Source organism: Rhea pennata, chromosome 13, assembly GCF_028389875.1.
Source record: "Rhea pennata isolate bPtePen1 chromosome 13, bPtePen1.pri, whole genome shotgun sequence".
Classification (NCBI taxonomy): Eukaryota; Metazoa; Chordata; class Aves; order Rheiformes; family Rheidae; genus Rhea; species Rhea pennata.
Window position 1 is genome coordinate 21837838 of NC_084675.1, and position 25553 is coordinate 21863390.

At 38.5% G+C, this 25553-nt stretch overlaps 1 protein-coding gene across 1 annotated transcript; it reads right to left on the reverse strand.

Annotated features, from left to right (window-relative positions):
- Positions 1-380: 380 nt before the first annotated feature.
- On the reverse strand, positions 381-24813 carry CA5A (carbonic anhydrase 5A). Its single transcript, XM_062586543.1, has 7 exons — positions 24689-24813; positions 14541-14738; positions 10374-10492; positions 9029-9124; positions 8821-8883; positions 6835-6990; positions 381-4877 (listed from the first exon to the last, which is right to left on the reverse strand). The coding sequence occupies exons 1-7, from the start codon at positions 24807-24809 to the stop codon at positions 4698-4700; spliced, it is 933 nt and encodes a 310-aa protein (XP_062442527.1). The 5' UTR covers positions 24810-24813; the 3' UTR covers positions 381-4697.
- Between the last annotated feature and the right edge of the window lie 740 nt (positions 24814-25553).

Sequence of the window (25553 nt, forward strand, 5' to 3'; positions counted from 1 at the left end):
GACCAATTACACTATACAAAAAAGAGCTCATCTGACAGTTTCATTACATTGAGTTTATCAAATGAAGTTATTTAGCAAAGATCCTCAAAATTTGCAGTCCTACACTTTAGCCAGCACGTTGCATCTAGCTGAACGTAACAAATAACTGGATATCCTGTCGCTAGCAGTGCTGCAACACAGAGGTCATTGTTCATTCGCTCCAAATACAATACAATTCAGCAGAGTCTTTCACAGCTTTTAAGCATCACAGAATGTTTGACATCTGATTAGACTCTGCTCATAATGAACTGGTTCATTTTGAGGGAGGAACTGTATTATGTTCTTGACAGAAAAGCTACTTTTTAACTTGGAGAGCTTAATTACACAATGAGATACAGACACAGGTTTCTCTGTTTCTTTATTGTGTTTCTGCACACTAAGTTAACATTTTAAAAATACAGCAGCTAAAAGTTTCTTGACATCAAGTACAAACTCAGAAAAAAAGTGTTTCCTAGCAGAAAATAGGCATTCCCCCTTACATATGCTGTCCATAAAAACAATTATGTCAGTAAATTATGATTAGGAAGAGAATATACATTAAAATATGCAATGTAATAACTGCCAGGAAAACAACTAGGCATACAATGAAAAACAACAAAGATACGTTAAGAATCATAAGTTACGACTCTGAAAAGGAAAGTATTCAAATTTGAAAGCAAATACCATTGCCTATGAAGTTGAACAGAGTAAGGGACTCTTCCTCACTAGCCAGTCATGTGGAATTCCAGTACTCCAGTAACCAGGAGATTTTTTAGATCAAAACAGTCTCCATAACTACAGCTTTCAAAGTCAAAAGGATACACTCCTGTCAGACTTAAGGTAAAAATACAAGTGCAAGCCATCTACAACAGAAGACAGCAAAAGACAAGTCAGGCAGATATGGTGAACACCTGAACTGCGCTTGTGTGAAAGCTCTGGATTGCAAGAATATGAACCAAAAATCCAGCGCCAAAAAAAGTCATTCCAACTATAAAGGCACTGAGAATGAAATTTCTGTCAGAGTGGTATTTGACAGGAAGACTCCTGTTTTGGAAATTTCTGTTACCGAAAACAAGTTGGACTAACATGGATGCTGCTTCTACTCTCATTTCAGCTTACCCTCCTCAGAATGAATCTCACCACAGCCTTCAGCCCATGGTACTTACTGCCACAGGAATGCCTCCCAGTAGAGAATTAAGTGACAAAAGTGATTACAATGCAAGTGCAAATACAACCGTGTGCTTTGACCCTCCTACATTGTACAATCTAAAAGTCAAAAGATTCCTATGCAGACATCTGCAAATCAACTCAATTGTGCAAAAAATTACAAATATTAGCTAAAGTCCAGCAACCAGAGTCATAGGTTTTGTTCCCCCTGCATGAAGAAGGCTGAAAAATAAAACAGAAGAATTGTGCCCACCACCTATTTTGTGCACACACGTATGCACGCAGAATTATCTTCCTTGAAGTTAACCTTTGTAAGGCCAATGTAGTCACTGTAACATGAAAGTAAAAATAAACTTTCTACTCATTTCCAGTCAGGTAATTTCAACATATGACAATCTGCCCTGCAACTGAGACACAGTCTACCTGAAGCAGAGCTCCTAGAACACTGATATGTAAATACAACACTGTCTCAGATAGGAGCAAAATAACTGTAACAGAAAATCCCCGTAAAGCTTATTTTCTTAATAGAGTTAAAAGTTTAATGCTGACTCTGTTTTGAGATATTTTAAATTCATTGCTGAAAACTTACTAATTTTATGTGTCTGTATATTTAGATATGATTTTATATAAACATATACACAGAAATTACAGCTTATTAACTCTATGCCTGGATAATTCAGCTTTTCTCTAGTAAAAATTCCATAATGATACCTTAACAAAATAATTAAATCTATATGAGAATTTTACATCTTAATTAGATTACTGGAGATAAAATATTCAACATCATTGTGACTCCTACACGGTAGTGAGCACACTGAAAGAGACCTACAGAATTAGGGGAAAAAAAATCTTCAGTAGAACAAATCTAATCAACGGGAATTCAGCTGGATACAAGTATACTACAGCACTATGAAACACCTGAAGATTAAATATTTATACCACAGTAGCTCCCTAAGAACAAAATGTATATTTTGCATTTGCATATGCCAAGAAAGCTTTATCAACTAGTGAAACAAGCTTTGCAAATCAGAGCTGCACAAAAACTTTATGAAAATTACCAAGGCATTTAAAATACTTTTGAGTTGCAGTATGAAGTTTATTTAAAGACCCCTTTCACTTATGATAGGGATGGTTTGCTTGTTTTTAAGACCTTAAACTAATAACCTCAATAAAAAAAGTGCCTTACTATTCTGTATTAATTTAGAGATGCTGGCTTAACTTGCAGCTTTAAGCACGTTAAAAGTTCATGTGTATTTATAGTTGGTAATTCAAACTGAGACAAATTAAACTAGGTTGTTCCCTCTTTACTCCAAATGGTTTTCCTCCACTAATAAAGCCACTAGTGAGATGGCTCCTCACCGATGTAACGGAGACTATGTCACAGCTTTCTTCTCCATACCCACCTGAGGTTTTATAATGGAGTAGTTTCAAATATTTTGGTTGATACAGGCAACCTATAGCTAGCTTAGTACTGCTGAGTCACTTGTACTTTTAAATGTAAAGGCAACATTAAGATGACTTTCCATCACATATTTTCCTAACTGCTAATTAGGAAAACTGAGAGTTTTCCTAAATAGGAAAAACTCTCAAAGGTATACAAGATACCTGCAAATCAACCAGTTCTGAATTGCTGCCATCTTTATACAGGGTCCTTCTGAGAAAAGTGTTTGTAAGAACAGTACTGAAAAGAAACTTCAAGATTAAAATGACTCTAGAACAAGCACGATCAAGCAGAAAGCAAGGAATGCTTTTCTTATTGCCAGGCCTGTAAATCTCCCTTCCAGAATTATTTTAGAATCTGTCATTCTCCGGTAAAACTGGCACTGATAGGATTCTGCAGACTTGCACTATTATGATGCCCTCAGTTACCCTTTGCCCTTATGTTACCCTTCAAGCAGCTAAAGAAGAACATTGCAAAGCCTTGAAATAGTTGGGGTCACTCTAAAAGGTCATAAAGTGATTTTAAACTGAATATTTCAACATAAAAACAAAACAAAACCAAAAAAAAAGTAGCAATCTCAGAGTTCTGAATTTAGCCTTGACAAGCTAGTGTCCTAGGATCTCGTGCTAAATGACACCAGCAAGCAGTGACTTTGCTTACTGGCTGAAGTAGCCCAATTAACAACTGTCCCTCAAAAAGATCCTTAAATACAATCAGTCAAGATCATGTCATCAATTCACAGACAGACCTGTTCCTCATCAAAAAATTTGATCGTGTTTTTGTACATGAATTTAATGCACCATTAATGCACTGTTAAATACAAGAAAGCATATAAAGGCAACAAGAAACATGCTCTAGAGAAAATCATTGCTAGTAGTATGCTTCAGAGGTAGATAAAGCTTGGGCCAGCTAGACCATAACTCTGTAACTGGCAACTTAAAGGGCAATTTTGTCTGGTCCCCAAATAAGATTCTAGCACCACTTAACTTCATTTCCATAAGGTTCTGTAAAAGGGTCTGATCCCCAGTTGTCATTAAGCTAGATAACTCTCTTTTAAGAAAAGTACAACTTCAGGCAAAACACTGAAAAGAGCATATTAGTGCTCTGAGAGCTGCCAAAAAAATATCTAGAGTAGCTGAATATTGTGTTTTGTCCACACTTTCCTAGCACTGGATTAGGTTTCAGAAATCTGCTTCCCTCACACCCCACTGGCCCATCCTGGGGCTCAGCTAATTTTGTTTTCCACTGATATAATCAGTTTCCTGGGATCAACCAGACATTTTGTCAAATGTATTGCTCTTGGACAGTCTTGAGATACTGGTGGTTCTTTTCTCCTGCTCTCTTTTCCTGGCATATTATTAATTTTGACAGCTTCTATTTTTCTCTGTTAAAAGGTTCTAAATTTGTTGCTGAGTTTTGGAAAACATCTTCCAGCTTCTGTATAGATATAGTGGACATTCTGTGGCTCTATCCATGCCAAATAGCGATCATGCAGTGAACGTGATGGAAAAGGTCTAGATTCCATAAATCAAATTCTTCATTCTCCTCATCATGCTAAGCACCAAGTTGTATGCTTTTTTCATTTTAAATAAAAAAGAAAGAGGATAAAAAGTCTTTTTTTTTCTAAATAATGTGATGATAACTCTCCTCCCAAGCCACTGAAACAATTGCAATGCACCTCATCAGCCATCAGTATTAACAGACTCTTGACTGCTTCACGCTTCTGCTTGTTTTCAGTTGTGATTATTAACTCCCTCAAGCCACTGAGAGTGTTTGAAGAGACACATAACAATTTAGACAAAAGAGAGGGAATAAGATCTCCTCCCCTTATTTTTCCTTTAACTTTCAAAATAATTCCTGGCACATACTAACATTGATTAAACTCTTTTGAAACAAGTAAAGTTGTTAAGAGTTAATATTCACTCCTTCTCAACAGCACTTAGTAGAACTGAAAATGGCTGACTGTGAAGCTGTAGGGCATATACACACTGCAAAAAAAGGAAAAACAGTAATAAAAGAAATGTCATTTATATCCAAGTATCACAATCTGGACTGACATTTCATGGGTCACCTATGGCCCGATCTGCTGAGCATGGTCCTTGGACTGTGCTTCAATATTCAAGAGATGCATATTTTGGAAGGATGAACGGACGGTTCGATTCATTAATGGCTGAAGAGGGCGAAAGTTGTCTACCATTCTCTTTTCTTCTTCACCATCTGAAGTGAAGAGCAGCATCCGAAATGCCTCCAGCTGAGAATGAGAAACGGCCAATTTTGTGACTTTACTAGCAGGAGAATTATTGGAGTAAATGACCAAACACAATCATTCATGCTTAGAAACAGATTATCAGATATAATATTACATTCCCATTCTGAGAAATCTTAGCATGAACTTCTGGCATTTCTTCGTATCTTGCTGATGAAGATTATGCCACCATTCCTATCAATGCAGAAGAAGAGCTGTCAATCATCTGCCATCTTCAGGCAAATTAGATCTTGAATACGTCAGTTCTGAGAACGAACTGATTCCCATTCAAACACTGGAACATATGCCATCTTTAAATAAATCTGTCTGAACTTCTTAATTTACACCCTTCCTGGAGCTCTATTGGCATATGCTGGTCTCCAGAAAAGAGGGAATCTCAGCAAGTAATAATCTAGGTAGTTATGTAGTTGTTGCTTTCAGAAGTTTGTAACTGAGGATTAAATGTGCAGCAGATCAGATTTTTAACATTCACAAGAGCATTACAATATTATGTAAAATATAAGCCTTTCTGTGCCATAAGAGAATGAGAATGAAGAGCCAAGAGAAGAGATGAGAAAAAGTTTGATCAGAGAAGAAAAATTATACAGTACACATTCAGTTCTCTTCCTCGTTCTCCTACAGTTTTCTGTTCTTTCAGTCCTGTTCCTTTAGGTAAAACAAAAGGTTAAGATCATATACAGCCCTATTCTTCATGGCAAATGTTAATTTGGAGCTTGAATACAGATGGACACTAGCTCCTTGCAGCAGCTTTATTAAAAAAAAAAAAAAAAAAAAAAAAAAAAAAAAAAAAACACGCAGTATTTCACACATATATCACCTCACATCATTGGACTCGCACTTTATTAACCAAAGCCTCAAAAAACACAGACACGGCACAGACGAATTTGCTTCAGAGTTTCTTCAAGTATGAAAAACTGGCAGATTGGACCATAGTACATTTTTCCTTGATTTGCAACAATCACCAGGATTTAGTCTATGCTGTAATGCTTCTCAATTTTTATGACTCCTTTGAATACACAAAAAAATTCCTGAAAACACCCTCAAAATGCAGTTGTAATACAACTTCAATCTGTCCCTTTTCTGACCATTTCTACTTGTTCCTACACCTCTAATATACAGAGGAATAATATCATATTGTACAACAGGCAGTCCTAAAATTAAGAGCAGTAGAGGGCTCATGGTAACAAGACAGGGCTAGTGTCAGAAGACTACCAACCAAAAACTCCTCTGCCTGGGCTAAATTCTGGAACATCAGCACTTGCAGAAACCTTTGTCTGTCTATGCTTTTCAAATGGAAATAGAAAAGGAAATTCAAGGACAGTACAGCCAACTCCAGTGTAAACACAACTATAAAAGCAAAGGAGAAAATCTATTGGAGTTCACTCTATCCTTGGTTATCAGAAAGGAATGTGAAGGTCTTGTAGACTCTCTCCCTTCTACACCGTCAGAGCTGGCCCCAAGGGAAGAACAGAGGATAGGCCCTTACAGTTACTGCAAGACTCCTGTGCAAATGCATGTAGCTCTCAGGAATACACATAAAAAGTCAGTGCAGCCGAGAATTTCATAAAACCTACCCGTTCTTCTCCCTCCTTACTAAAAAGGACTGGATCCTGTTAAGGAGAGTAAAATCATGCAGTGTTCTAACAAACAGTGTTAGAAGTTTTCAGGGAGCATCCAGCACAAAATATTGTCAGAAATCAGAATGAAAATATTCGGGGAGCCAGAGAAGCACCTTATACTCCTTACTGCAGAGGTCTCTGTATTAATTGCAAAGGTCAATGTACTTCTCAAAACAGACACCAGGTATGAAGCAGCCACCTATCATTGTTTTCACAGAGAATTACCAGTCCTGGATACAACTTCTTCAGTGCATCTTCACTTTCCCTCTCCAGGAGTAGGCAAACTAGTATGGTATAAAATGAAATGTTTGGACAAAATTTACCTGATTCTCATCAACCTCTATTGGTTTCTTCTTAATAATCCACGTGACTGATTCTGTAAGTGGAGGAGTAGTCAAAGAGCCTGCGTAGGTCCAATAGTCAGGGCATGAAGGTATCAAACAGGAGGGGTCAAAGACATCAAACTCAATAACTGTGTCCTAAAAGCCCAGAAAAAGAATTTATTTTTTTCAATTTGTAATTTCGGGGGGGGGGGGATTAACGGAAGATTTAAAAAGATGTTAACAATGAGATTAAATATTGAACATTATGTATGCATATGCAAAATTAAATGTTGTGAATATTAACAATGAGCTACATAAGAATAACTTAAAACCCCATAAAGTTGTTATAAAATTGTTAAACTGGGTTTAAAGCATCAGAGGCAGTCAGTGAATAGATTAAAGTATTCTATTTTTCCTACAAACTATTAGGAACCGAATGAAGAAGAAAAGTATGTGAAGGACTAGCAGACCGTATCTGTGTGAGAGCTAGAAGCAAACTGAAAAAAAAAAAAAAAAAAAAAAAAAAAAGGAAAGGCTGAATGGTGGAACAAGTTCAAGTAGTTCTGCCATGTGTACTCAAAATATCTCAAATGATAGTGCTTTTATTTTTATCCAAATGATTTTACGTAGTGGGGAGAGGAAAGATAATTAAAATTTTATTCAAGTTGCACCAAATATTCATGTCACCAGAACTTGCATCTTTCAACTGAGATACCAGTCAGCATGTAAAAGCTTTGGAAACTTTCATTTCCTACACAAACATTGTATATCTAGCGTGCCTCCAGGATATATTGAGGGTGCTGGAAAGGAATATCCCATTTTCCCTTAAATAGAGGGTTGAACAAGAGACACCCAGCATGTGTCCCTTTGGGATGTGAGAAGAAGGTGCAAGAACATCAGAGCAGACATTATTTTCCCATTCCTCCTTCCTCAAGCCAGGAAAGCATTCCTCAGGGTCTGGTGCTTAAGTCAGTGATAGTACTGACAAGGCATCAAGGGTGTTCAAAAGTTTTAAATCAAGTGCTGATAGAGTTGTTAGGCAATGGACACCCTTTGGAACTCATCAGCCCCTTTCAGGGCAGCACATACACAGTTTTATGAGCCTGATGTTAGAAATTTTGTTTCTGAAAGACCGACCTTAGTTTAATTCAAATTCAGATGCTATAAAACTTTATGTATTCTCATAATGGATGTAGATTTACAGATTTGTGTAGGTCTCTTTTGGCAGTGAACAGACTTGTTTGACATTTAACTGGAAGTTTTCACTGTATTGCCATAAATATTTGTTTTGTTTGGATAAAAGTAATTCTCACTGTGATAAAGGCACAGTGACTTCAAATGAACATACAAGCCAACAAACTTCTAGATGTGTCTTGTAGGTACGTTCAAAGCACCAGCTCCTGGAGGAGCATGAGCTGCTTCTGAGTTCTCTCAGAGGCACAGTGGTCCCCCTCCTGGCAGAAGGCAGAATATTCAGAATTCAACTATGAAGAAATAGTTGCATTTCCTTATAAGAAACTTTAGTGTTTATAAACAAGCAACAGTAATTTCCTCCTTCCCAAACCAAAGATTATAGAGTCTTAATTCCAAAAGAAATAAACTTTCCACAGCACCGTAAGTTCCTTCTAGAAAGCAGGATGGGAAAAAAAAATCCAGTGGCATCTGCCTTCATGCTGCCTTCATGAAAGCAGAAGGGCCCGCTTCAGCAAAGGCAATACTAAACACGCATCACGCCCTTCTATGGATACACAATATTAAGAGCATCATTTCTTAAACCAAGGAGTTTAGAAAGCTTAAGGTATACGATCTCCTCCTCAAAAATTGTATTTTTTCCTTAATTATAATCTAACAATTCTCCCTACATATCAGCCAGTCTATGATTATCAATGCTAGTGAAAAGAAAATGTTCATCAGTGTTTTGCTTAGGTTGAATGACTATGCTAGCTATCCTGAGTGATAACCAGTGGGACATTTAAAAATAATTACCTTGTGTTTAACTGCTGGCAAGGCATCTACCAACGTCTGCAGTCCTTCATGATGTTCTCCTAGCTACAGGACACATATAGGAAGTGTTAAGTATCTACCTTAATCAGTGTTTTTGACATGAAAAAAAACCTAAAACTATTTTGGACTGTATCTGTTTTACAAATAAAGACACTAAAAAGGCATCATTACAGCTTTTATACAAAATTACCTTTAAAAATACTCCAATAACAGCCAAGCCATCACCTTCCATTACAGCTTCTTCAAAAGTTGGGTACACGACAGCATTCCAGTGTACTAAATGCAGCTGAAATATAAACAAACGAGAAATCAACATATGCACAGAGCAGAGCAACGATACCAAGAAACCTGACCTATTTTGATCTTTGCTACATTCAGTCCTTGGCAATTTGAGAGATGCAAAAGTGAACTACCTCAGCAATCAGAGGCTACAAAAACAAAGACAAAAAGGTTATTGGAAGATAATAGTCCTCCCTCCCCCTCCCTTTTTTTTTTTTTTTTTAAGCAATAGCCCAAAAATCGTTTCACACAAATGAAAGGGACTTTTTCTGTGAGAAACAGATGACAGGGATGTCTCTTAAAGGCAGAAAAATAGTTTAGCGTAATTGAAAATGAGGAAAACTTCCATCTATCATAACAGAAAGAACAGACTATGCTATTCTGCTAAGGCACTTTCTCCTGAACGTAACACAAGCCTCCTTTGCACTGTTACATGTCCAACACAAACGTTCTCATGTCAGGTTTTGTGCACTAAATAGAAAACCAGTACCAGTTCCGAAACTTAGTCTTATAGTTTTACTGTTAATAAATATATTGAAAACAGTATTTAGTATGTGTTTTCTTAATTTCCAAGTGTTTGGTAATAGCAGACAAGGTCCTTTTAATGCAGTAAGGACTGGAGGTGCACTAAAGACAGTGGCTGAGATACAGTGCATCCACCGTACTCCCAAGAAAACAGATCTTACATCTCTTATGAACACTTAGCTTACTGCATCTCAAAGGTAGAGCAGTTACAAATCTTTTCAACTGAGATCTGAGCTTGTGCATTTTACCTCAGCATTTGCTGTCTGTCTGATCAGCACTACATCAGCAAAGATCTGAAAGCTCTTTAAACTAGGGAAAATAACTGCCTGTCTGAAACCTCTGTTTGTTTCTCTCACCCTTTTCTCCTTTAAAGCTGCAGTTGTGCTATTCCATCCAGACAGAGTTGGAATACTAATGATATTTTGCTGCCTGCCTTAGCCTCATCTAGCAGCTATCACCATGAGAATTCAGAGAAGAAAACCAATGAAAGTTTCAGTCACATGGCCAATATTCAACTTAAGACCAAGTTCTCCAGAAAGTACAGTGGATATGAACTTACTAATATGGAAGTAGAAGAGCTGTGGCACTTAGCAGGTCTGATCCTTAGTTCAAGTCCTGCAGTTCAAGTTAAACAAATTCTGTGCTTTCTAACAAGCATTATAGTTACAGACAGTCTGAAACAGTGTCCAGCCCATGCAAGTAACTGCACTGTTCAGCATTTTTCCTCATACCTCTGCTGGATAAACTTTACTGTCAACCGTGTGCTCTGAACCCCACTCATTTATGGCTCCCCAGTGGAAGTGGAACTGCTTCAGCCTATATGGGTTTTCCAAAGGACCTCCCATGATTGCTAAAAAACAAAACAAGACACGCACATTAATTAATACAGTTTTGAAATGTGCAGAAAAGCAACACAGTAAGATCCCTCTTCAAATTAACTGGTCCAAGAAAATCAGCCAGAACTGTCTTATTGCAACAGTCCCCTACCCCTCGGATAATTTTACAACTCACTTTATTATGACAAAATTGTTCAAGGCAAACACAACACTGATTCCCTGAAGTCTAACTTCACTATACCAAATTGGGGACAATAAGCTTAGTCTCCTTATCAGTTTTCCCTAAATGGAATAAAATTTTTCCCAATTCACATGGAGTTTGGCAGAATCATGCTGATAACACATATATTCTACATTCTTTTCTTGGAACAGGGATTTGAGAACTGTCTTACCACAGAAAACATGTGCCTCAACAAAGACAAAGCAACGGATACATCTATTAAGTAACATCCCAGTGAAACCTCAATATCCATGAGAAATACTGATGTTTTTCCAGTGACAATACAAATCTTTAGTATCCAAGTTTTGACTGATTTTGCCAGTAGAATCAGTATATAGTGTCAAACATTCAATTCTCTTTTTTGAAAATTTAAAGAAGTCCAGAAGTACTAATCTGCAAGAACCATAATGCACTGCAACACAGCTTTCAGACTACATAATCAATGTTGAAAGATCTCCTACATACCTAAAAATAGGCTAATATTATGCCTTTTGTGAAATGTGCAAGCTACATACCACACAGCATCTAAAAATACAATCTGTCCATGGGTAAAATTCCAAGTTGCTAGAAGCTTTGATGTACAGCTTATCCATAAGCACGGGTAAATATTCCTAAGGTTTTGCTCTCCTGTTTTCAAAAGGCCTCTCATCATTTTGTAAACAATGCTAATGAAACCATCCATGCCTGGTTTTCCGTGTACTGCTGGTTTTTACTCATTTCCCCTAGAATGAACCAGACATATTATACAAAGTCCTCTTGCTAACCACTACATCATAGCATCAGCTCAATTACAGATTGTGATTACTTTCAAAGGGCTAACAAATATATAGCTGTTGAGATTGATTTGCTGACTTAACTGTAACTCATGCTTAAATTTTACAGCAAATGATTGCAGAAAGCATATAATCCCAACACTACTTCCGAAAAGAAGTTAATCACTTTAATGCTAAGGAGAAAACAAGAGGCATTAGGAGCTTTATGAGCTTAGATTTTTTTTTTTTCAAATGCCCGCAGATTTGAAATTCTAAGTTTGTTCCAATATGCCTGCTTCTGATGAAAAAGTAAGATAAAACAAGCTATGCAGATTGGCATTTTAATTAATTTCAACCACTGCTGATCAGCTCTTGGCATAAATGCAAAACTGACAGTCAATCGTAAAATGCTGATAGACAAAGATAATTTGGGGGAATGGGAAGAAGATGGAGACCACACTGCCAAGTCTTATAAAGTCAGAATTAAGGTTTCTGTGCTCTTAATATCATCCATTCCTGATTATGTAAAAATATAAACCCACAAGTGACTATATACATGAGAATAATTGCATTCAGTTGAATGTTTGCTCATGAGGCACAGGCAGACATATGTACAAAATCAGGTTCTTAGAGCGGACACTAGAAAAATACAGGAAATAAACAGGAACTTACAATTCCTTTCCAGGCATTTTTCCATTCCACTTTCTCTCAACTATTTAAGTGTTGACAATTTCAAAGCAAAAGGGAAGCTTAAAGAGACTCTAATGAGGAATGAATAAAAGAATCACAGCAGTTCTTTACTCTAGCCCTAGCTGCGTTTTAGGCTCATTTCCTTGAGGCACATGGCATTCAGGCACACAGACAGGACCATGTACTTTACATACCTTCCCCACACCCTCTTCCTTCTTCATCTTCCTGCTCTGTTCAAAGCAAACACCCAACAGGAGCACTACACCTTCATCTTTTGTCCAAGTCTTGTTTTGCCTCATCTCGGGAATTCTGCATGCTATCCTGGATACACACTTGATTTTGTGTTTTTCATCTTCTATTTCAACTTCGTTGCCTCTTTTTGTTTGTTTATTCATTAGCTTTTCTTCTCTGGATTTCTATTATGGTTAGATAGAAGCTGGCAGAAAGAAAAATCAGATATAGCAACAGTAGAGAAAGAAAAGTGGAGGAAGGAGGAAGGCACTTGGAAATCTGGCAGTTTATACAGCAACACCCCATGATTGCTGCTTCTGTCTATCATTTTGGAGTTCTATCACTGATCATTTAATACCATTCTCCACTAGCTGTCACCACTACCCTGTTTTTCATCTTTCACCTTTCATTGACTTGAATTCATCTGAGGAAGATGATGACAATAGAAAGGTGACCATCCAGAGAGCAGCAACAAGAATCCGCATGCCTAAATCTTTATGTCAGGCATTCAGTCTTAAAGATGAAGCAGCTGAGCTCATTCAGAGCTGTGACTTGTTCTGCATAGCCAGCCTCTGAAAGGCCAGCACTCTGATGATCTCAGGCTTGCTGCTACATCACAGATACTGCCCCTCTGTATTTAAATGCTACATATTTCTTAAGTTCTTGCATGCACCCCACTTCTATTACATCAATTTTTGCAGCAAAAGATGACTTTGTCATCTATTGAACTGCAAACCATCACACTTCCCAGGAACGTATCTTCAAATGATAGCAAGGTATGGCTGTATAAAGTAAAAAGATGTTAAAAGCAGAACAGGTCTAAAGCTAATATGTTAAAATCACTGATGAACTTGTTAGTAATTGTCTGTCTCCTCTGACACCACCTCATGAATAAAACTGCATTTTGTACCGTGAAAATAAAAGGGCACTACCTCCTGGTTCTCTGTTACATATTAAAGCCTTGAAATGAACAGTTACTAAAATATTCCTTAGCTAGAAACTAGTATACTGGAGGAACAGCTATAAACAATAAAGAACCTCACATGACACCCTGAGAACTCCATGCATTACACCACTATCATCTTAGTTGTACTGTTTTTCTCAGCCTGTTTCCAAACACCAACCAAAAATACTGGTATTGAGGAGATAACACATTTGTTTCACATGCCAAACACTTCCCAAGAACATTATGAAATCCTCTAAGTTCTACTATCTCTCATGGTAAGTAAGCATAGTCATTTTAAACAGATATGACTCTAACCAGACACATTCGAACTCATCCAAGGTCCTTCAACTTTTTCCTCCAAAGCAAGCTGAGTAACTGGCATGCATCAGATGCTGCTACTCAGTGTTCCCGGTCAATTGCTACCCATTCATCTAGCTTTGCTAAAAAACCTCTTCATACATAACAGCAATATACTTTGGTAAACTTGACTTTAAAAGGAACAGTGAAAAAGAAATTTTGAATTTGGTAGCAGTATCTTGACTTGAAAATCACTTGAGTTTATAGAACGTTTCAGAAAACATAGCTGCTCCAGTCAGAGTAGTTAGTCACAACAAATTGTTGGAATACATAACTGGGTTTTGCATGTATGGACTTTTGTTTATATGAAAGCAACAGGATATGCTCCCCTATGATAGCAGCTCAGTATTACTTAGATCTCCAAAAGCTTGAGATAAGTATGTATACTTTTCCATTGAAAGTTCATTCTACTGCTGATTATTTCAAATGCATTAAAAATATCTGTTAACATTTCAAAAGAGATAAGTGCCAGATTACTTTATTAATGCTCAATGATGGAATCACATTTAAAGTTAAGTAGCTATATATACACATACATTAAACATACTAATGAAGACTGACTCATGCAGACAAAGCTGTAATATTATAAAGAGCTAAGCAAAAGGCAGACCATTAATGCCTGTTTGATAAGAATAAATGTCACCCTACAGTGGAGGATTTATACCCAATACCCCAGTAAAAAATATATAGTAAAAATATATAGTAAAAGGTGTAGACCTTTTGCATTACAATTCTCAAATTTGTAAATTTCTGTTTAGCAAAAATATTTGTTTTCAACATGTTTTGCTATTGAAATTTCACAGTATGCAAGGTTTGCTACTCTAAGCAAGAATCATATGTTTGTTAGATCTTTGAGTTTTGCTTACTTGATCTATCAGTAGAATCATCAAATTCAACCAGGAATGAATACCCATTGTTCCAGATGTGCAGACACGTGGCTGGGTCATAGCTGATTTTCAGGGGCTTCAGAAAAGGGTCATAAATGCTGTCTCTCCATTGGATATTGATAGGAGACTGTCGTGTGCCTCCAGGAATCGAAAGTGGACTCTGCCAAAGCGGATGCACTAGAAGAAAAAGAAGAGTCAGGCTCTAATGCACAATGCAGAACCTAAAACTACTTCTTGGCAAGAGAATAGGCTGCTTTGGCTTTGAAGGCTAATTCAAGCCAGCTGATGCACCAGAAGTTAAAGAAAATAATACATTCCAGCTGTGTGACTCAGAGCTACACAGGGAAGTTTAGTCATTTGGCTTACAGCTGTGTTGACACCTTCTGCAACAGCAAAACACTTCAAACAAATTCTGCCCCCTGGACTGAAAATTTTCTTATTTTTGCCAATGGATTTTAATGCGGCTTTTGCCACATTTTGGCCATGGCTTTGCTGTACCACTTCAGCTTTCTTTATGCACCAGTACCATCAGCTGATGTCACAGGACACAATAGACATAGGATTATTCCCACTCTGGAGCAAAAACATTCTCTTGAAGATGCCACGGTCTTTTGCCTACATGCCTCTGTATTTAGGGGTTACACCACTGCTAAGGGCAGCTCTTCGAGGCTCCCAAAGCAACACTGACCAAGAGCACTTTCTAGGGTCAGGATCCAGAGCGGATCTAGGATCTTCAGGCGTGCAAGAAAACCCTAAATGATCAAGGTTAAGGGCAGCTTGCAGGACAAGGGCAGAGGCAGGAATACAGTTTCCACAGAGATGTGCTCAGCTTAAAAATGGAACAGAGATCTGCATGGATCGGGGAAGCGCTTATCTACGGCTCCTGGCAGCAGCAGCCCAGACGAAAGGTTTTGCAGCTTCCTGTTTGCTGAATGCAAAATACAGAGGCTTGAGGCACTGTGTAACGGGCTACTCCCTCAGATACAGCTGTCTCAAACCAACCGCTTGTTTTCCACATGGGAAAAGAGGGTTAGATCTTGTACGGGCTCACTCCGGCAGCTGAACAGAACCAGCCCCCCCCACCAGCTTCCTCGCCGAAGGGCAAACTTTAGGCTCGAGGCGGCGGCGCCGCAGCTGGCTTGCCCAAGACAAGCCGGGCTTTGGCCGGCGGCTGCTGTCCCGCTCCCCGAGCCCCAGCCCGAGCGGACGGGGCGCGGCGGCGGCGGGGGGAGCCGGGCGCTGCCCTGCGCTCGGGCCAGCGGGCCGGGGCCGGGGCGGGGGGCTCCGTGCCCTCGGGCAGCGGCGGGACTCACGGGCGTCTCGCAGGCGGTAGGAGCAGCAGGTGCCCAGGCTGCACGGGCGCGTCCCCCGCGGCCAGGCGGCCGCCGCCAAGGCCCGGCGCAGCAGCGGCAGCAGCATCGCGCAGGAACCCGCCCAGCGCCGCTGCCACCGCCCCGGCCCGGCCCGGCCCGGCTCGGCCCCTTCCGGCCCGGGCCGCCGCCTCCCGGCCGCGCTCTCCCGGGCGCCGGCGCTGCCTTCCACTGCGCGTTTTGCCTGCGGGCGGAGTCAGAGAAGGGACCGAAGCTCGGCGCGGGCGTGGGCGAGCCCTTCCCCTCGCCCAGGCTGATGCCCGTGCCGGGCTCAGACCAAAAACGCACGTTTCCCTCCAGAGTCCTAGCTCGCCTACGTGTCTGAGGTTATCTAGCTGGTTTTGCTCCTCGGGAAGGGGTGATCCCTCGCCGGCAGAGATGCGGGTTGCCCTGGCACGGCTGGGGCTCTGCCCCAAAGGCACACACACAGAAGCCAGTGTTAGAGCCGCTCTGCGTGTCCACGTGTGTCCCAAAGGCAGGAGGTCTGGCACCGTGATGGGTCCACCCAAGGGACCGTGAAAGGAGCCAATGGAGCAGCCACTGCTCAGAGCAGGCCTAGATTAAACTGTGGTTAAACCCCTGATTCCTTGATGCACCCCTTCTACGTTATAGCTACCTGCAGGGAACACAAAGCAAAATGGGACGTCAGTAGAAAACTGCTGGTGATTGCAAAGGCACAGAGATAAAATAAAAATCCTCATTTCTGCTGAGGCCATTGGGCAGCCAGGAAGAAAACACTAAGCCTCAATGCTTCTTAATCTTATCACCTGCTCTGAATCGTATTTCTTGATTACTTTCTCAAAATCCTTCTTTTGCTGATCTGATTACCTCTTTGGGATCTTCATTCCTGTTACTCAGACAGTGCTTTTGAATTTTCATGAGAAATCTGACATAGCATTGAGAATGTTTTGATGAAATAGAGAAAACAATAGACTCTCAAATTGTGCCAACCATGAGGGAACTTACTGTTTGCTCTAGTTTACAACATTTTGTAAGAAGTTTCCATTGTATTCACAGTATAACATTTATAGAGTACTCTGAGTTGAGAGTAACAGGGTGTGCAAATCTAGTAAGTGATTTGCTTTGAGAGACTACCTGCTCAGAAAACAGGTCATTGGCGATGTACAGTGGCCAACAGCATATGATAATTTGCAAGTGTCAGGATTAGATATGCCTTCTGTTAAGTGCATATATACAGTAGCATTTGATTGTAAACATAATTCTTGGTTTGACTCTCATGATGTTTTTCAGTATGGGCAACCTTGCTATCCTCAATGTATAACTTCTTATACCTTAAAAAGAAGAGAGATACTTTATGAAGTTTAAAACACTTGCTGCCCTTAGAGGTCTTTATTCAGTCAGGGTTAATCACAGTTTAATAGCGTACTGCTCATGGTTACGCAACAGTACTCAGCACAGGTCAGATGTATCTGCTGCAGAAGCTAGTTACAAACAACAAGTTGGTCCCAGTCAGCAAGACAACCCAGAACTTCTTAACTGCAGCAGAGAGTACTTGGCAGGGCTTCTGCAGCCCCAGGGTTTTTTGGTATTGAGCATGAACAGGAGATACGGGTTTTTTTCCCCCCTTTTTTCTACTGATAACACAAGCTTCCCATTCCTTTACATTCCATTCTTCTGTGACATTGTTCTCTAAACGCAATTGAGTCTCATGCCCCTTGAGGCCAGGACAACAAAACATAAGATATGGAGGATACATAATATATGTATCCTCTACACTCTAGTACAAAGTGCTTATGTTGTGGAGCATAACTTTCCTTCTACACAAACATCACTCTATTGTGCATGTTAAAAGCTATCTCAAAATAAATCTTGGAATTTTCCCAACCTGCTTTCCTGCTTTGAACCGTGGCATTAAGATGACCAAACTCTTTTTTTTTTTTTTTTTTTAGGGATTTGATCATCAAGGTTTTGAAAACTTGGAGGATTATTATGGAGCTACTAAGCTGAAGAGAATGAGTCATTTTTTGTGGGTTGAGTAATATAACCAAAGCAGAGGTCTTGCTGCATAGGCTTGCAGAAATGATGGGCAGTTTAGCTGCAGAAGTAAAGGGAAATAACTTTGACTCACAACACACTGGTTTCCCTCCTAAGTCATTCACAGGGTCTGCATCCAGTTTACATTCACACACTATTTCTTACTCAGCATAAATTTTAGTAAAACCTGAGTACTTAATTAATTAACTAAAACTCTTCTTCGCTAGGGATTTAAAGAAAACCCTTCAACGTATGAGCTGAATGGCTGAGTTTTTTTTCTTTCTTTTAATTGCAAACAGAAAGACATAAGATAGGTGCAAAAGGAAACATAATGCCTTGGTCGCAGCAGTCTGCCAGTGTAGTCAGAATCTTATCTTCTGGACCACTCCAGAAAGAGAATTTCTTCTTGGTCAGTTCCCAGTTATAAGCAGTGTTTTATGGTGTTTTATATGAGAGATGCGTGGTGCTCATGCAGCAAGCTAGAAAGGACAAGAGTAGCCAGAATTACAGTATGTTGTTGCCATACTTTTCCAATTTGTTATGTTTCTGGACCATCTGGAAAATTTCAGTTATGCCCTCTCTTGTTCCTAGATAGAGAATACTTTCTGCATATGGAGAACATCACCACCAAAAATCTTCTGGCAACTGGCCTCCTGGTTAAGATGTCAAGTGACACAGGATGTATGTAGAAAGAGAACCCCAAACCTCACCCACGAGGCCTAATTTCTTACATGCAAACTAAAGAAAGGTGTGAATTAAAATAGCTTGCAGTTTACACACTCCACTCTATGCCTGCCCCATTTATGATTTGCACATTGAGGAAGGATTTAGTGTATTATTTACTGCACTGTTATGGGCATATCCATAGTACTAACAGAAGAGTCATAGTAAATACTTCAATATAAGAAGCAGGTCTGAGATGTACCACCCCTGGAAGAGAGATCTGCTGCAAACAGAACTAATTTGTGCTCTTTTTAACTTTCACTCAAAGTGATGATCCATTTAAATTTATAGCATTTATTTGAAGGTATCTTACATTTGCATTGTGGTTTTTTCCTATCTTTCCTATCAGTATCAGTTCCTATCTTTCTACAGTAGATTAGGACTGTATGGATGGCTCCATATTTTGAATTGCTTTCTGTAAATAGTTGCAGCTGTGGATGCCTTAACAAATCCAGATGCTAAAGTTAATTTAGCATCAAAAATAACCATCAAAAGCTTTGGAGAGAGGTGTCAAAATCCAGAAAAAATGCATATAGTGTTTGTTACTAGATTTTTATAATTTATGATTTTCAAGACAGCATTTTAAAGGCCACAGTTCTATAGTAAAAATTCAAAAAAAATAATTAAATCAAGGGATTTACTCCCAATTTACACAACTATAAGCTTGATAGAAAGAGAAAAACCATCTCTGAATGGTTTATCTGAATCTGGTTTTGGCAAAGGAAAAACATCTTACAATTGTCTGAAATTTTCTTAAGTATAATAGGGAAAAGAGAGTTGTCACATATAAGGTGTAAAATTAGAAGAAATAATATAAAAATTAATTCAGGTAATGTCAAGTAAAAATGTGTGGTAAGATGATTCAGCTTCAGTGGATTTCAGTCTTTATGATTTTGATCTTTCAAAAAGAAAAGATTTATTCAATAAAGCACGATTTGTTTACATAAGGAGTCAAACATGCTTCATCCTACTCTGAAATAAAACAAGGAGGACAGGATGCTGGCAGGTCAAACAGTTGGGAAACCCCACCCGCTTGAAGGAAGTATGTTTTTGTCCTAAACTGAGCAGGAGTGTTTTCCATAGCAATATATTCTCAATTGGGAAAAATAAAAATAAACATATTATTGAAACTAAATGAAAAACCATGTAAACTTTAAGAGTCTGTGGCTCTACTTCAACCACTTGGATTAAATATTACAGAGGAAATCCAAGATAGGTTGATTTCTTTGAGACTCACACAGTATGAATCAAGATTTTGAAGGATGATAACAGTGATGGTTGGCTACAGTCCATCATGACAAGGTGCTGAAAGTTTTGCTGAATTTATGTTAGATTTGGACTGTGATGCAGGCCTAGTTATTGATATAAACAGTCCAATGTCGGTTACATCAATTTGATAAAAGCAGAGTACTCTAAGCTCAACAGGAAAGCAGCAGTAGATAGCGAAATGCTGAGCTTTTCCCTGCTTCCAGAATGTTTGGCTGAGATAGGAACCTGGATGAGAAGGCAGTGGCTGAGGCTAAGTCCAGATAAGGGGGAGGTAATTCCAGTTGGCAGAGTAAAGCAAATAGGGGCTTTATCTTTTCTGTATAAACACATTCACTAAAATTATGCATGCAGGCTTAGTAACTCAGTGTGGAAAGGGCTAAGAAGATATCACATGGACAATTCACGTATAGGTACTGCAATTGTATGTACAATCCTGGAGATGGCACACCTGGATCACATGTCATTCCTGTACTTACACAATTTTTAAAACAAAAAATCCTGGAAGGATTCTGTTTTTCTTTTAATTTCTTTTCAAAGGATAAGAAAAAAATTAAGCCCTTCAAGTCTGCTCTGGCAATAATTACTAGGGTGAAGGTATATTCCAAAGCCTTAGAGCCCATAGGGAGAGCACCTCCAGCTGTCATTCTGTCACATTAAAAAGTGTCTAGCAGCACGACCTCCATGTATTGTTACAAGGTACAACAGCACTTAGTACAGGCATCTGCTATGGTACTCCATGTTACTAGGAATTTCTTCATATATCTCAACCCTCTCACCAACACTTCTCTTATTCTTTCCCAGTGAAATGCAGAATACTTTTGTCCTTGTGGGGACACAAGGAGAGTCTGGGAAAGGCACTAGGAAATGCTAGCCTTTCAGTGGTTTAATCTGCATCCTCATAGCAAATGGCTGAGTTAACAGTTAAATGAAAGCATCATCACTCAGCGTGGTGAGAGGCTTTTTATGCGAGTGGGAAGGAGGAGAGGGAGAAAGTAAGAGATGATATTCAAGAAAATGATGAAGTTAACTCTGCATTGAAGGCATTATCCAGAGTCCAAATTTACTAAACTACAGAGTATGGCCCATTTCTTTGATCAAGTCATTGTCCCTGAAGGGGCTGTTTGTCCTGTCTATGCTGAATAGCTGAAAATAATTCACTGTGCTTTTAGCTTTGAATACACGTTATTCACAGGATCTAGCCACCAGCTGGAGGAACCCATAGGCTGCTTTAGTGAGATCTAGCATCTGTTCACTGACAGCAGAAACTACCCATTCCAAAGATAGTGTTTTCCTGATTCAGTTTCTTTTGGCATTTCCTGCATGAATGTCATGGAAGAGAAAGTGATTTAAGTAATAAACAGCATCTGTCTTAAATAGACAAGAGGAATGTAAGTAAAAACATTTAGACTTGCAATTGTAATTAATGTAATTGGCAGTGCTCTTGTGATGGAATGGCCTTGTATGATTTCTTCCAAGAAAGTTTAATTGTTAATATGAAATGAGTTTTAGTTTCTCATTGCAGTTCTCAATGGATAAATGTCCTCAGCAAGAAAAGATACCATCATTTGACCCTTTCTTGGGTAATGATGATAATCAGATGTCAGATAATCCTGAAATAATTAGAGTTTCTCCATTACATGTTGAAATCTAGAGATCTCATCTCTTCCTCGGTTTGCCTTCTTACTCTACTGAACTATTTCAAATGATTTTCCTAGAGTAATTCTTCCACTGATGACAAATGTAACATTTAATTGTAGTATGTTCCATTTTGCATTTCTAAAGTTTTCTGGTATGTTAATACTAACCAAGTAGAAAAATTTAAACCTACATATAGGGACTGTGCTACTGATTCATGGGTTTCATCACTCTTCTAATGAAAGAAAGTTGATTTATACAGTTTGTGCAAGTTCTGAACTTGGAAGTCATTGGACTTGCAATAAAACATTCACTCACAATCTTGGTTTCTGTTATTATGTCTTCAAATATAAAAACAAAGAAATAATGACGACTTTTTCACCACTATTACAGTGCCTCTGTTGTCCCTGGATTTTCCCTCTAAAGCAGTAATTCATGCCACCACACATGAACAGTATTGTATGAGCCCAAATCTTGGTCTTACTGGCACAACTGTTGGTTTAGCTGTTGAATCTGACACTGAAAACATTTGTTGATGGATTAGTCTATATAAAATATAGATATTGCTTGTGACTGTTAGAATGTGAAGTAAGGTATTAAATAATGTATTTTTTGCTTTGCTTGATTTTTGTGATTGGATAGCTACCTCTTATAATATCAGATTTAAGAAATAAAAGATAAGTAAATTGTTAGGTGGGATCAGCATATGCCTACTGCACAGTAAGGGCTCTAAGTAAAGAAGCACTATAATTGGATTCAGCTCAAATTCAATAAGAAGGAAATCACAAGAAAGCAAACACAAGTCCTCAATCAGCCAAGTAAAGGGAGGCCATCTGACCAAGCAAATCATTCAGATAATTATAGTATTAGTTGCTCAGATATGGATATCGTGTTAAATAAACTTACACCCTGACAGACGGACTGTGCTCTGATCTCGAGGCTGGAAGAGTCATATTGGAACTCTAAAGTGAGGGTAGTAATTCAAACTTTGTGCTTTGAGCACAATCAGTGTGACTCAGGACAAGAGTCAGGAGCCTAAATTCCTTGTATAATCAGAGAGCAGTAGATAACAGCTGGAGTATAACCAAGCATGTAAGTTAGCCTCTCAGACAGAGGATGCTGGACTGCAGGTTTCAGCTGTGTTAGCAGACTCAACCAGTCCCAGTTTGAAAAAATAGGGTCTTGCTTCAAGGATATAATTTAATGTGCATGGAGTAGCTATCATCACATATGTGAAATCCAAAATAAGATATAAGGTTTGGTTTGGATATACAATAAACATGGATTCATTTTGGTATCTGGTTTTAGTTTGTTTTGCAAATGAAAGTCTCTCACAATATGTTCTCTCATATACACACGTCTGTACACACAGTTGCACAGGCTTTAAAACAGCCTGCATACATTTAATCTGAATTTGTTAGAAATGCTGCTGTTCTGTTTTTCCAGGCAATACAGTAGTGCTTTTCTTTGTAGACATGAACAATGCCTTCTTTTTATTTTAACGAGGGAAAAAAGTTAAGTTTCTGAGCATGTTTACACAGGAAATAAAGCTGGTTAGGAAGGAAGGAAAAGTCTGAGAGACTTCCAAGCTGTATTAAGAAACCTCTATGCAGGTCAGAAAAGGGAATAAATGAGGTCATGGATACATGTGATTCATTTTAAATTTGTGTTAAGAATGTGTTAACAGCTATTTCTTGTGGATGTTTAGTAACAAAATCTAATGCTAATCTTGCTTCTAAAAAAAGACTTGCACATCTCTTACCAATTTAAAAGGCATTTTTAAAATTAATGTTAAAGTACTGTATTAAGAAGTCATGCCACTTGATTAAATTAGACATTCTATCTGTTGTAAGGAAATTATGTGCAGCTTTATTCATAAAGGCTGTTTTCAGAATACTACAAAGCAACCTCACATTTTCCATTCTGAGTAGCAAAAAAGAAAGTTTAGAGTGAGAAGAATTCTGACAATTGTAGCAAATGCTATTTATATCTTTATAAATATAAACTGCTCTGGATTATTTCTCATGTGCTGAATGAAAGGGAAGCTTGCATGCCATATATTAGATAAAGCATCCACACCTAGGAATAAATACAATGAGATGTAGCACTGCACTTCACAGCTTATCTACTGGTTTATTAAGATGTTAGTCACCCGGTGGCAGAAAGATTATTTTGATGTCATCTTCCAAAATGCAGTTATGAGTGTAGAGCTATTAAATATTGATAAAATTATTGAATATTTCTTCTACCTTTCAAAATAAACAAAGCCTTGTACTAATCTCCATTATGCTTTATATCTGCTGCATAAATTCAGTTATGCAAATACAAATATAAAAAGAGAAGCACATCTTAGTATTCAAGCAGATATATGGCTGTCCTCTGAGAAAAGTTAGTAAGATTAATTTACAAAGTAAAAAAAATATTTTGGACAAAGGCATTTTCTAAGTGTAAGAAATTACTCTTTACTATTGCTCCAGCTGACATTATCTCCACACAAGTCAGCAGACATGCAATTTCTGGCTCACCTCACCACAAATCGTATTTGTGGATAAGTGAATCAGTATTTTAAACAACTAAGCCTTTGACATATTCCAGTAGTATTTTACATTTCAGTGAGTGGTGTATTGTAGATCTCCTGTACGCCACATTTGGAGGGTTTTATGGTATGTACTTCTGTTAGGCCTGATTTTCAAAATTAAACATTCCAATGTTTAATCAAATTCAGTCACTCAGAATCAGTTGCCCTAAGTGTGCTTTGAATTGATTTATAAAAGCAGTTTTCGTTGCAACCAGTCAAAGCTTTGCATGACAAAATTAAAAATTAATTGTTGTATAGTCTGTTTCTTCATTATAGTTACAATTTAGAAGCACAAGCAGACCAGTAACACTGGCACTGCAGAAATTGAAGAATTATGTTTTAATGCTGCACACGTAGAGAGCTCATGCAATTCAATACAGCATTTCTATCTCTAGTTTCTCTCATTCTATTTCAGTCACATGCTGAAATTCCTTCTTTTGGTTTTAGCTGACAAATAAGAAAGTGAGAATAAGCCTTAACTATACTTGTCTTGGGACCTTTTTGCATCTCACTTATACAGGTATCAGTACTGTTTTAATAAAATGGAATATACTTACATGCATCATTCCTGTTTTTGCGAGTACAGGTGGCCAGACTGCAGAATCGTGATGATGGAATCCAGATAGTTTTCAACTGCTTGTTTAAGTGTGCCAAGGCAACTGTCTTCACACTATTCATTACTATCATCTTGGCACTTGAGATCTTCAGTTAGTCAAACAACCAGAGGAGCTTTCCAGAGCCTGGCAACCTATCAGCACAAAGTAGAGAAAAAAAATGCTCTGAATACACAGGATCAGGGTAACCAAAGGATCTCCAGACCTGCTCTTAACAAAATTTTGAGTGCATAGGGCATGGCTGGAGAGGAGAAAGCTAACCAAAAAGTTAATTTTCAACTTATCTGTGGACTGGCTTCTTCACTGGCTCTACGTTTTGTTGGAGGCAGGGCTAGTTGATGATTATTCTACATGTGCTTTTCAGACCTTTTTTTCATCTAGCTCCAAGTACACCAAAGGGTTGGAGAAGCCACACTTTTATATGCAAGGAGAGGCTTCTTATCTTGTCTTCATGCATACATTCTTTGAATACTTGTGTGATAGCTAACAGTTAGGATTGTTAACAGTTGCAGTTCACAGGATTAGTGGCTGCTCAAGCTGAGGAAGTCACAGAAATCTAGTAGATATACAAAACCTGCCTTCTAGGGGCTAGTGCTTTAGCTCTGAGTGTCACGTGAAACAGTACTGTTGCAATCTCAAGGTAAAGAACCTGTTCTTCTGAAATATAAAGTGTTCCATAAGAAGGATAGTTTCATAGCAACTAGAAACAGGGACATGCATAAGGAACCCTCATTACCCCTCCACTCACTTTAGCTCAAACATCACTTTGAGCCAGGTGAAGTGTTTCTTCATTAGGAAAATTTTCAGC